The sequence below is a fragment of the Coregonus lavaretus genome, assembly GCF_964263955.1.
Source record: "Coregonus lavaretus genome assembly, contig: HAP1_SCAFFOLD_4528, whole genome shotgun sequence".
In the NCBI taxonomy this organism is placed as follows: domain Eukaryota; kingdom Metazoa; phylum Chordata; class Actinopteri; order Salmoniformes; family Salmonidae; genus Coregonus; species Coregonus lavaretus.
In genome coordinates, this window is record NW_028160397.1 from 13,278 (window position 1) to 27,237 (window position 13,960).

Sequence of the window (13,960 nt, forward strand, 5' to 3'; positions counted from 1 at the left end):
TTCATTGAATTCACATTGAATTGAAAAGAGAACAGAAATGGTTTATGTTTTGGAGTCAGTGTCATCCTGAATGACAGGTTGCTGGCAGCTCAACAATAGGTTGTTTGTCTGACTGAGACGGATGGATTAGCTCATAGCTCAAAAATGTATGCACACATGACTGTAAGTCGCTTTGGATAAAAGCGTCTGCTAAATGGCTTATTATTATTATTATGTGTGTGTGTGTGTGTATTGCGTCACTCACACAGCAGAGGACAAAACTGCATTTTTTGGGGGGATAAAACTGCAGTTCCTCACAATAAAATGACAGCTCTTAATTAAGTTTGTTTTAAAAGTCAGTCAGTCAGCTCGTTCTCAAATCTGTCTACACTGTCTCAGAGTTAATTTGATTAAAGCCTCCTACAGTAAATCATCTCTACTAACAACTACAGTCAGTTTGATTCATAAATGAGGAAGGCCTACAAGTGGGGGGGGGATTTCTCTCTCTCACTCTCATTTTACAGACACTGATTTTTATCTCATATCACTAATTTGATGATCCCATACCTGTTATATATTTGCTCTATTTGATAAACGGTAATTGTCCTTCAACTTGTAGGATCTGAAATAAGATATAATATAATAACCATTTTATAAATCTGGCAATATGAAAGAGATATTATAGCTTAGAAATAGAAAGATTACAATGGGACAAAGCTCCTTAAAGCATAAAACTCAGAGATTCTACATCTATGATTTAATTCTACCTATGTCTGAGAAAATGGTTTTGCTCTCTGACCCCTCTGTAGTTTGCTGTCATGAGAAGACACACTCGCATGCGGAGGACGAGCTCTTCAAGAAGCTCTTCATCGGGTACAACAAGTGGTCCAGACCCGTACCCAACATCTCAGACGTGGTCATCGTCAAGTTCGGCCTCTCCATAGCACAGCTCATCGATGTGGTGAGTAGTGACTGACAGGACCAGGAAGAAACAGGGAAAACAGTAACAAACAGAAAAAGACCAATTGAATGGAGAGGAGAAGGGGCTTTTATTTTTATATATATATATATATATATATATATATACAGTGGGGAGAACAAGTATTTGCTGCTGATTTTGCAGGTTTTCCTACTTACAAATCATGTAGAGGTCTGTAATTTTTATCATAGGTACACTTCAACTGTGAGAGACAGAATCTAAAACAAAAATCCAGAAAATCACATTGTATGATTTTTAAGTAATTAATTTGCATTTTATTGCATGACATAAGTATTTGATACATCAGAAAAGCAGAACTTAATATTTGGTACAGAAACCTTTGTTTTCAATTACAGAGATCATACGTTTCCTGTAGGTCTTGTCCAGGTTTGCACACACTGCAGCAGGGATTTTGGCCCACTCCTCCATACAGACCTTCTCCAGATCCTTCAGGTTTCGGGGTTGTCGCTGGGCAATACAGACTTTCAACTCCCTCCAAAGATTTTCTATTGGGTTCAGGTCTGGGGACTGGCTAGGCCACTCCAGGACCTTGAGATGTTTCTTACGGAGCCACTCCTTAGTTGCCCTGGCTGTGTGTTTCGGGTCGTTGTCATGCTGGAAGACCCAGCCACGACCCATCTTCAATGCTCTTACTGAGGGAAGGAGTTTGTTGGCCAACATCTCGCGATACATGGCCCCATCCATCCTCCCCTCAATACGGTGCAGTCGTCCTGTCCCCTTTGCAGAAAAGCATCCCCAAAGAATGATGTTTCCACCTCCATGCTTCACGGTTGGGATGGTGTTCTTGAGGTTGTACTCATCCTTCTTCTTCCTCCAAACACAGAGAGTGGAGTTTAGACCAAAAAGCTATATTTTTGTCTCATCAGACCACATGACCTTCTCCCATTCCTCCTCTGGATCATCCAGATGGTCATTGGCAAACTTCAGAGCCCCCCCCCCCCAAAAAAAAATAATGCATTTTAATTCCAGGTTGTAAGGCAACAAAAATAGGAAAAATGCCAAGGGGGGTAAATACTTTCGCAAGCCACTGTATATTCATTGAAAAATCTCACAATGTTACCCAATGAGTCCTAAATCACACCCTAGTATTACTTCTGACCATTTGGCCATTTACACAGGTAAAGTTACTTCAATTGGCAAGTTTTTCTGAACTTGCTAAACAGACTTTGCTAAATTAACTCTTTCAGCGAACTGAAACAAATCTCCATCAGTCAGGAGCAGAGTAAAGGCGTGAAAAACAACCAATCACACGATCCTTCAGTCAATGACTACAGCCTTCAACCAATCACACGATCCTTCAGTCAGTAACTACAGCCTTCAACCAATCACACGATCCTTCAGTCAGTAACTACAGACTTCAACCAATCACACGATCCTTCAGTCAGTAACTACAGACAAGTCTTTCATAGAAGCATGGCCACAGTTTAAGAGTGGCGGGTGTTTGACTTTACTTTCTCTCAATCTCTCAATCTCTCCGTCTCTCCGTCTCTCTTCCTCTCTCTTCCTCTCTCTAGTTCGTGTCCTTGTGCTTCTCTCTCAGTGTATATTTATAAAGGTACACACTGAGTGTACAAAACATTAGAAACACCTGCTCTTTCCATGACAGACTGACCAGGTAAATCGAGGTGAAAGCTATGATCCCTTCTTTGATGTCACTTGCTAAATCCATTTCAATCAGTGTAGATGAAGGGGAGTAGACAGATTAAACAAGGATTTTTAAGCCTTGAGACAATTGACATGGATTGTGTATCCTCTGCTTTTTCCTGAAGTCTATGATCATCTCCTTTTTGTTTTGTTGACGTTGAGTGAGAGGTTATTTTCCTGGCACCACACTCCCAGAGCCCTCACCTCCTCCTTGTAGGCGGTCTCGTCATTGTTGGTAATCAAGCCTACTACTGTTGTGTCGTCTGCAAACTTGATGATTGAGTTGGAGGCGTGCTTGGCCACGCAGTCATGGGTGAACAGGGAGTACAGGAGGGGGTGTGCCATTCAGAGGGTGAATGGGCAAGACAAAAATATTTAAGTGCGTTTGAACGGGGGTATGGTAGTAGGTGTCAGGCGCACCGGTTTGAGTGTGTCAAGAAGTGCAACGCTGCTGGGTTTTTCACGCTCAACAATTTCCCGTGTGTTTCAAGAATGGTAGACCACCCAAAGGACATCTAGCCAACTTGACTGTGGGAGGCATTGGAGTCAACATGGGCCAGCATCCCTGTGGAACTTTTTTGACGCCTTGTAGGCCATGCCTCCTATGAATTGAGGCTTTTCTGAGGACAAAAGAGGGTGCAACTCAATATTAGGATGGTGTTCCTAATGTCTTGTCCACTCAGTGTACACTTTAATGTTTGACAACCTTGTGCACCTCAAATCACTTTAACAACCTTTCCTATCGCATCACAATTTCTCTGTGAACACTGCTGCCCTTGAAGCAACTTTTAACAAACGTTCTTATTGCATCACGATTCCTGCGTGAACACTGCAGCCCCTGAGACAGAGGGAGAGAGCGAGAGCGCGACTTCCCATCCATCAGGAGATTAAAGTGAAATGCTGCTGGCTATGTTATGGTCCTTCCTTGACCGTCATAAGAACCTCTACAGCTACTGTCCTGTAGGTTTACACCAGGGCTCTCCAACCCTGTTCCTGGAGAGCTACCATCCTGTAGGTTTACACCAGGGCTCTCCAACCCTGTTCCTGGAGAGCTACCCTCCTGTAGGTTTACACCAGGGCTCTCCAACCCTGTTCCTGGAGAGCTACCCTCCTGTAGGTTTACACCAGGACTCTCCAACCCTGTTCCTGGAGAGCTACCCTCCTGTAGGTTTACACCAGGACTCTCCAACCCTGTTCCTGGAGAGCTACCCTCCTGTAGGTTTACACCAGGACTCTCCAACCCTGTTCCTGGAGAGCTACTGTCCTGTAGGTTTTCAGTCCAACCCCAATCTAGCGCACCTGATTCTAATAATTAGCTGATTGATAAGCTGAATCTGGGGTTGGAGTGTAAACCTACATGACGGTAGCTCTCCAGGAACAGGGTTGGAGAGCCCTGATGTAAACCTACAGGAGAGTAGCTCTCCAGGAACAGGGTTGGAGAGCCCTGATGTAAACCTACAGGAGGGTAGCTCTCCAGGAACAGGGTTGGAGAGCCCTGATGTAAACCTACAGGGTGGTAGCTCTCCAGGAACAGGGTTGGAGAGCCCTGATGTAAACCTACAGGGTGGTAGCTCTCCAGGAACAGGGTTGGAGAGTCCTGGTGTAAACCTAGAGGATGGTAGCTCTCCAGGAACAGGGTTGGAGAGCCGGCTCTACTGCATACTGTATTATGCTGGACTATACCCAGCTACCACATGACTGATCTCTCTCTCTCTCTCTCTCTCTCTCTAGGACGAGAAGAATCAGATGATGACGACCAACGTCTGGCTGAAGCAGGTGAGGTGTTTCAGTATGAATTACGATAATGAATTTGTTAAGGATGAATAGGCTCTTTCTGATCAGGGCACTGAACAACTTCTCGTCGTGTGTGTGTGTTCTCCTCTTAGGAGTGGAATGACTACAAACTACGCTGGAGGCCTTCTGACTATGACAACGTCACCTCCATCAGAGTCCCGTCAGAACTAATCTGGGTCCCAGACATCGTCCTCTACAACAAGTGAGTGACAGCAGACTTTGTTTGTCATCTACTGGGTTCCTGAATCATAAGCTTAACATCAGGAATGGTTGACATTTTAGTCATTTAGCAGACGCTCTTATCCAGGGTGAGTTACAGGCACAATTAGGGTTAAGTGCCTTGCTCAAGGGCACATCAACAGATTCTTCAACTAGTCGGCTCAGGGATTCAATCCAGCAACCTTTCAGTTACTGGCCCAATGCTCTAAACCGCTAGGCTACCGTTTCTCAGAAGTCATTTCCCGCAACAATGAGATGACGACTGTGATCCCTTCTACGTATTCTGGAGCATGACACCACTGACGATTACCTAGATGATATGAGTCAATATACCTGTTGTTGTTAGTGTTAATGATTGAAGCGCAGCTGTAGGCCTACTCTTGATAAAGATCTGATCTTAAACAGTAATGTACCGCCATGTTATCCTGATCCTAGCCTCCTCCCCCCCCCCCCCCGTAATATACTGCCATGTAATAACTATATTATAATATATATTATAATATAGCAACTTACAGTCATGTGCGCATACATTTTTACGTATGGGTGGTCCCGGGGATCGAACCCACTACCCTGGCGTTACAAGCGCCATGCCATCTACCAATTGAGCTACAGAGAACCACATTGAGCTACAGAGGACCATGTTATCCTGATCCTAGCCCCCCCGCCACCGTAATATACTGCCATGTTATCCTGATCCTAGCCCTCCCCAGTAATATACTGCCATGTAATCCTGATCCTAGCCCTCCCCAGTAATATACTGGCATGTTATCCTGATCCTCCCCAGTAATATACTGCCATGTTATCCTGATCCTAGCCCTCCCCAGTAATATACTGCCATGTTATCCTAGCCCTCCCCAGTAATATACTGCCATGTTATCCTGATCCTCCCCAGTAATATACTGCCATGTTATCCTGAACCTCCCCAGTAATATACTGCCATGTTATCCTGATCCTCCCCAGTAATATACTGCCATGTTATCCTGATCCTCCCCAGTAATATACTGCCATGTTATCCTGATCCTCCCCAGAAATATACTGCCATGCTATCCTGATCCTCCCCAGTAATATACTGCCATGTTATCCTGATCCTAGCCCTCCCCAGTAATAAACTGCCATGTAATCCTGATCCTAGCCCTCCCCAGTAATATACTGCCATGTTATCCTGATCCTAGCCCTCCCCAGTTATATACTGCCATGTAATCCTGATCCTAGCCCTCCCCAGTAATATACTGCCATGTTATCCTGATCCGAGCCCTCCCCAGTAATATACTGCCATGTTATCCTGATCCTCCCCAGTAATATACTGCCATGTTATCCTGATCCTAGCCCTCCCCAGTAATATACTGCCATGTTATCCTGATCCTCCCCAGTAATCTACTGCCATGTTATCCTGATCCTCCCCAGTAATATACTGCCATGTTATCCTGATCCTCCCCAGTAATATACTGCCATGTTATCCTGATCCTCCCCAGTAATATACTGCCATGCTATCCTGATCCTAGCCACCCCCAGTAATATACTGCCATGTTATCCTGATCCTAGCCCTCCCCAGTAATATACTGCCATGTTATCCTAGCCCTCCCCAGTAATATACTGCCATGTTATCCTGATCCTCCCCAGTAATATACTGCCATGTTATCCTGATCCTAGCCCTCCCCAGTAATATACTGCCATGTAATCCTGATCCTAGCCCTCCCCAGTAATATACTGCCATGTTATCCTGATCCTAGCCCTCCCCAGTTATATACTGCCATGTAATCCTGATCCTAGCCCTCCCCAGTAATATACTGCCATGTTATCCTGATCCGAGCCCTCCCCAGTAATATACTGCCATGTTATCCTGATCCTCCCCAGTAATATACTGCCATGTTATCCTGATCCTAGCCCTCCCCAGTAATATACTGCCATGTTATCCTGATCCTCCCCAGTAATCTACTGCCATGTTATCCTGATCCTCCCCAGTAATATACTGCCATGTTATCCTGATCCTCCCCAGTAATATACTGCCATGTTATCCTGATCCTCCCCAGTAATATACTGCCATGTTATCCTGATCCTCCCCAGTAATATACTGCCATGCTATCCTGATCCTAGCCACCCCCAGTAATATACTGCCATGTTATCCTGATCCTAGCCCTCCCCAGTAATATACTGCCATGTTATCCTGATCCTAGCCCTCCCCAGTAATATACTGCCATGCTATCCTGATCCTAGCCACCCCCAGTAATATACTGCCATGTTATCCTGATCCTAGCCCTCCCCAGTAATATACTGCCATGTTATCCTAGCCCTCCCCAGTAATATACTGCCATGTTATCCTGATCCTAGCCATCCACAGTAATATACTGCCATGTTATCCTGATCCTAGCCCTCCCCAGTAATATACTGCCATGTTATCCTGATCCTCCCCAGTAATATACTGCCATGTTATCCTGATCCTCCCCAGTAATATACTGCCATGTTATCCTGATCCTAGCCCTCCCCAGTAATATACTGCCATGTTATCCTAGCCATCCCCAGTAATATACTGCCATGTTATCCTGATCCTCCCCAGTAATATACTGCCATGTTATCCTGATCCTCCCCAGTAATATACTGCCATGCTATCCTGATCCTAGCCCTCCCCAGTAATATACTGCCATGTTATCCTGATCCTAGCCCTCCCCAGTTATATACTGCCATGTAATCCTGATCCTAGCCCTCCCCAGTAATATACTGCCATGTTATCCTGATCCTAGCCCTCCCCAGTAATATACTGCCATGTTATCCTAGCCCTCCCCAGTAATATACTGCAATGTTATCCTGATCCTCCCCAGTAATATACTGCCATGTTATCCTGATCCTCCCCAGTAATATACTGCCATGCTATCCTGATCCTAGCCCTCCCCAGTAATATACTGCCATGTTATCCTGATCCTAGCCCTCCCCAGTTATATACTGACATGTTATCCTGATCCTTGCCCTCCCCAGTAATATGCTGCCATGTTATCCTGATCCTAGCCCTCCCCAGTAATATACTGCCATGTTATCCTGATCCTCCCCAGTAATATACTGCCATGTTATCCTGATCCTAGCCCTCCCCAGTAATATACTGCCATGTTATCCTGATCCTAGCCCTCCCCAGTTATATACTGCCATGTAATCCTGATCCTAGCCCTCCCCAGTAATATACTGCCATGTTATCCTGATCCGAGCCCTCCCCAGTAATATACTGCCATGTTATCCTGATCCTCCCCAGTAATATACTGCCATGTTATCCTGATCCTCCCCAGTAATATACTGCCATGTTATCCTGATCCGAGCCCTCCCCAGTAATATACTACCATGTTATCCTGATCCTAGCCACCCCCAGTAATATACTGCCATGTTATCCTGATCCTAGCCCTCCCCAGTAATATACTGCCATGTTATCCTGATTGTAGCCCTCCCCAGTAATATACTGCCATGTTATCCTGATCCTAGCCCTCCCCAGTAATATACTGCCATGTTATCCTGATCCTAGCCCTCCCCAGTTATATACTGACATGTTATCCTGATCCTTGCCCTCCCCAGTAATATGCTGCCATGTTATCCTGATCCTAGCCCTCCCCAGTAATATACTGCCATGTTATCCTGATCCTCCCCAGTAATATACTGCCATGTTATCCTGATCCTAGCCCTCCCCAGTAATATACTGCCATGTTATCCTGATCCTAGCCCTCCCCAGTTATATACTGCCATGTTATCCTGATCCTAGCCCTCCCCAGTAATATACTGCCATGTTATCCTGATCCGAGCCCTCCCCAGTAATATACTGCCATGTTATCCTGATCCTCCCCAGTAATATACTGCCATGTTATCCTGATCCTCCCCAGTAATATACTGCCATGTTATCCTGATCCGAGCCCTCCCCAGTAATATACTACCATGTTATCCTGATCCTAGCCACCCCCAGTAATATACTGCCATGTTATCCTGATCCTAGCCCTCCCCAGTAATATACTGCCATGTTATCCTGATTGTAGCCCTCCCCAGTAATATACTGCCATGTTATCCTGATCCTAGCACCCCCCAGTAATATACTGCCATGCTATCCTGATCCGAGCCCTCCCCAGTAATATACTGCCATGTAATCCTGATCCTAGCCCTCCCCAGTAATATACTGCCATGTTATCCTGATCCTAGCCCTCCCCAGTAATATACTGCCATGTTATCCTGATCCTAGCCCTCCCCAGTAATATACTTCCATATTATCCTGATCCTCCCCAGTAATATACTGCCATGTTATCCTGATCCTAGCCCTCCCCAGTAATATACTGCCATGTTATCCTGATCTTAGCCCTCCCCAGTAATATACTGCCATGTTATCCTGATCCTAGCCCTCCCCAGTAATATACTGCCATGTTATCCTGATCCTAGCCCTCCCCAGTAATATACTGCCATGTTATGCTGATCCTAGCCCTCCCCAGTAATATACTGCTATGTTATCCTGATCCTAGCCCTCCCCAGTAATATACTGCCATGTTATCCTGATCCTATCCACCCCCAGTAATATACTGCCATGCTATCCTGATCCGAGCCCTCCCCAGTAATATACTGCCATGTTATCCTGATCCTCCCCAGTAATATACTGCCATGTTATCCTGATCCGAGCCCTCCCCAGTAATATACTACCATGTTATCCTGATCCTAGCCACCCCCAGTAATATACTGCCATGTTATCCTGATCCTAGCCCTCCCCAGTAATATACTGCCATGTTATCCTGATCCTAGCCCTCCCCAGTAATATACTGCCATGTTATCCTGATCCTAGCCCTCCCCAGTAATATACTGCCATGTTATCCTGATCCGAGCCCTCCCCAGTAATATACTGCCATGTTATCCTAGCCCTCCCCCAGTAATATACTGCCATGTTATCCTAATCCTAGTCCTCCCCAGTAATATACTGCCATGTTATCCTGATCCTAGCCCTCCCCAGTAATATACTGCCATGTTATCCTGATCCTAGCCCTCCCCAGTAATATACTGCCATGTTATCCTGATCCTAGCCCTCCCCAGTAATATACTGCCATGTTATCCTGATCCTGCCCAGTAATATACTGCCATGTTATCCTGATCCTAGCCCTCCCCAGTAATATACTGCCATGTTATCCTGATCCTCCCCAGTAATATACTGCCATGTTATCCTGATCCTAGCCCTCCCCAGTAATATACTGCCATGTTATCCTGATCCTCCCCAGTAATATACTGCCATGTTATCCTGATCCTAGTCCTCCCCAGTAATATACTGCCATGTTATCCTGATCCTAGCCCTCCCCAGTAATATACTGCCATGTTATCCTGATCCGAGCCCTCCCCAGTAATATACTGCCATGTTATCCTAGCCCTCCCCAGTAATATACTGCCATGTTATCCTGATACTACTCCTCCCCAGTAATATACTGCCATGTTATCCTGATCCGAGCCCTCCCCAGTAATATACTACCATGTTATCCTGATCCTAGCCACCCCCAGTAATATACTGCCATGTTATCCTGATCCTAGCCCTCCCCAGTAATATACTGCCATGTTATCCTGATCCTAGCCCTCCCCAGTAATATACTGCCATGTTATACTAGCCCTCCCCTGTAATATACTGCCATGTTATCCTGATCCTAGCCCTCCCCAGTAATATACTGCCATGTTATCCTGATCCGAGCCCTCCCCAGTAATATACTGCCATGTTATCCTGATCCTCCCCAGTAATATACTGCCATGTTATCCTGATCCTAGTCCTCCCCAGTAATATACTGCCATGTTATCCTGATCCTAGCCCTCCCCAGTAATATACTGCCATGTTATCCTGATCCTAGCCCTCCCCAGTAATATACTGCCATGTTATACTAGCCCTCCCCAGTAATATACTGCCATGTTATCCTGATCCTAGCCCTCCCCAGTAATATACTGCCATGTTATCCTGATCCGAGCCCTCCCCAGTAATATACTGCCATGTTATCCTGATCCTCCCCAGTAATATACTGCCATGTTATCCTGATCCTAGTCCTCCCCAGTAATATACTGCCATGTTATCCTGATCCGAGCCCTCCCCAGTAATATACTGCCATGTTATCCTGATCCTAGTCCTCCCCAGTAATATACTGCCATGTTATCCTGATCCTAGCCCTCTCCAGTAATATACTGCCATGTTATCCTGATCCTCCCCAGTAATATACTGCCATGTTATCCTGATCCTCCCCAGTAATATACTGCCATGTTATCCTGATCCTCCCCAGTAATATACTGCCATGTTATCCTGATCCTCCCCAGTAATATACTGCCATGTTATCCTGATCCTCCCCAGTAATATACTGCCATGTTATCCTGATCCTCCCCAGAAATATACTGCCATGTTATCCTGATCCTCCCCAGTAATATACTGCCATGTTATCCTGATCCTAGCCCTCCCCAGTAACATACTGCCATGTTATCCTGATCCTCCCCAGTAATATACTGCCATGTTATCCTGATCCTCCCCAGTAATATACTGCCATGCTATCCTGATCCTCCCCAGTAATATACTGCCATGCTATCCTGATCCTCCCCAGTAATATACTGCCATGTTATCCTGATCCTAGCCCTCCCCAGTAATATACTGCCATGTTATCCTGATCCTAGCCCTCCCCAGTAATATACTGCCATGTTATCCTGATCCGAGCCCTCCCCAGTAATATACTACCATGTTATCCTGATCCTAGCCACCCCCAGTAATATACTGCCATGTTATCCTGATCCTAGCCCTCCCCAGTAATATGCTGCCATGTTATCCTGATCCTAGCCCTCCCCAGTAATATACTGCCATGTTATCCTGATCCGAGCCCTCCCCAGTAATATACTGCCATGTTACCCTGATACTCCCCAGTAATATACTGCCATGTTATCCTGATCCTAGCCCTCCCCAGTAATATACTGCCATGTTATCCTGATCCGAGCCCTCCCCAGTAATATACTGCCATGTTATCCTAGTCCTCCCCAGTAATATACTGCCATGTTATCCTAGCCCTCCCCAGTAATATACTGCCATGTTATCCTGATCCGAGCCCTCCCCAGTAATATACTGCCATGCTATCCTGATCCTAGCCCTCCCCAGTAATATACTGCCATGTTATCCTGATCCTAGCCCTCCCCAGTAATATACTGCCATGTTATCCTGATCCGAGCCCTCCCCAGTAATATACTGCCATGTTATCCTAGCCCTCCCCAGTAATATACTGCCATGTTATCCTGATCCTAGTCCTCCCCAGTAATATACTGCCATGTTATCCTGATCCTCCCCAGTAATATACTGCCATGTTATCCTGATCCTAGTCCTCCCCAGTAATATACTGCCATGTTATCCTGATCCCAGCCCTCCCCAGTAATATACTGCCATGTTATCCTGATCCTAGCCCTCCCCAGTAATATACTGCCATGTTATACTAGCCCTCCCCAGTAATATACTGCCATGTTATCCTGATCCTAGCCCTCCCCAGTAATATACTGCCATGTTATCCTGATCCGAGCCCTCCCCAGTAATATACTGCCATGTTATCCTGATCCTCCCCAGTAATATACTGCCATGTTATCCTGATCCTAGTCCTCCCCAGTAATATACTGCCATGTTATCCTGATCCGAGCCCTCCCCAGTAATATACTGCCATGTTATCCTGATCCTAGTCCTCCCCAGTAATATACTGCCATGTTATCCTGATCCTAGCCCTCCCAAGTAATATACTGCCATGTTATCCTGATCCTCCCCAGTAATATACTGCCATGTTATCCTGATCCTCCCCAGTAATATACTGCCATGTTATCCTGATCCTCCCCAGTAATATACTGCCATGTTATCCTGATCCTCCCCAGTAATATACTGCCATGTTATCCTGATCCTCCCCAGTAATATACTGCCATGTTATCCTGATCCTCCCCAGTAATATACTGCCATGTTATCCTGATCCTCCCCAGAAATATACTGCCATGTTATCCTGATCCTCCCCAGTAATATACTGCCATGTTATCCTGATCCTCCCCAGTAATATACTGCCATGTTATCCTGATCCTCCCCAGTAATATACTGCCATGTTATCCTGATCCTCCCCAGTAATATACTGCCATGTTATCCTGATCCTCCCCAGTAATATACTGCCATGTTATCCTGATCCTCCCCAGAAATATACTGCCATGTTATCCTGATCCTCCCCAGTAATATACTGCCATGTTATCCTGATCCTAGCCCTCCCCAGTAATATACTGCCATGTTATCCTGATCCTAGCCCTTCCCAGTAATATACTGCCATGTTATCCTGATCCTAGCCACCCCCAGTAATATACTGCCATGTTATCCTGATCCTCCCCACCCCCAGTAATATACTGCCATGTTATCCTGATCCTCCCCAGTAATATACTGCCATGTTATCCTGATCCTAGTCCTCCCCAGTAATATACTGCCATGTTATCCTGATCCTCCCCAGTAATATACTGCCATGTTATCCTGATCCTAGCCCTCCCCAGTAATATACTGCCATGTTATCCTGATCCTAGCCCTCCCCAGTAATATACTGCCATGTTATCCTGATCCTAGCCCTCCTCAGTAATATACTGCCATGTTATCCTGATCCTAGCCACCCCCAGTAATATACTGCCATGTTATCCTGATCCTCCCCACCCCCAGTAATATACTGCCATGTTATCCTGATCCTCCCCAGTAATATACTGCCATGTTATCCTGATCCTCCCCAGTAATATACTGCCATGTTATCCTGATCCTAGCCCTCCCCAGTAATATACTGCCATGTTATCCTGATCCTCCCCAGTAATATACTGCCATGTTATCCTGATCCTAGTCCTCCCCAGTAATATACTGCCATGTTATCCTGATCCTCCCCAGTAATATACTGCCATGTTATCCTGATCCTAGTCCTCCCCAGTAATATACTGCCATGTTATCCTGATCCTCCCCAGTAATATACTGCCATGTTATCCTGATCCTAGCCCTCCCCAGTAATATACTGCCATGTTATCCTGATCCTAGCCCTCCCCAGTAATATACTGCCATGTTATCCTGATCCTAGCCCTCCTCAGTAATATACTGCCATGTTATCCTGATCCTAGCCCTCCCCAGTAATATACTGCCATGTTATCCTGATCCTAGCCACCCCCAGTAATATACTGCCATGTTATCCTGATCCTCCCCAGTAATATACTACCATGTTATCCTGATTTTTAGCCCTCCTAACATTTTTCTCCTCACCTAAATTAATTATACTTTCACGGCTAAAAGTTTCAGATTAAACTCCTAGTATTTAATGACTGGGTTCCACCTCATCAAGC

The 13,960-nt window shown here is 45.6% G+C and overlaps 1 protein-coding gene across 1 annotated transcript in view; it reads left to right on the forward strand.

The window, feature by feature from the left end:
- LOC311121877 (neuronal acetylcholine receptor subunit alpha-2-like) overlaps nucleotides 1-13,960 on the forward strand; it is a gene marked incomplete at its 5' end in the record, with an annotated part of 32,297 nt that overhangs the window by 11,664 nt on the left and 6,673 nt on the right. Inside the window, 3 exons of the mRNA XM_084196317.1 lie at nucleotides 789-940; nucleotides 4,355-4,399; nucleotides 4,510-4,619. Of these exons, the coding sequence (XP_084052443.1) occupies nucleotides 789-940; nucleotides 4,355-4,399; nucleotides 4,510-4,619 (307 nt within the window). The remainder of the gene's footprint in view (nucleotides 1-788; nucleotides 941-4,354; nucleotides 4,400-4,509; nucleotides 4,620-13,960) is intronic.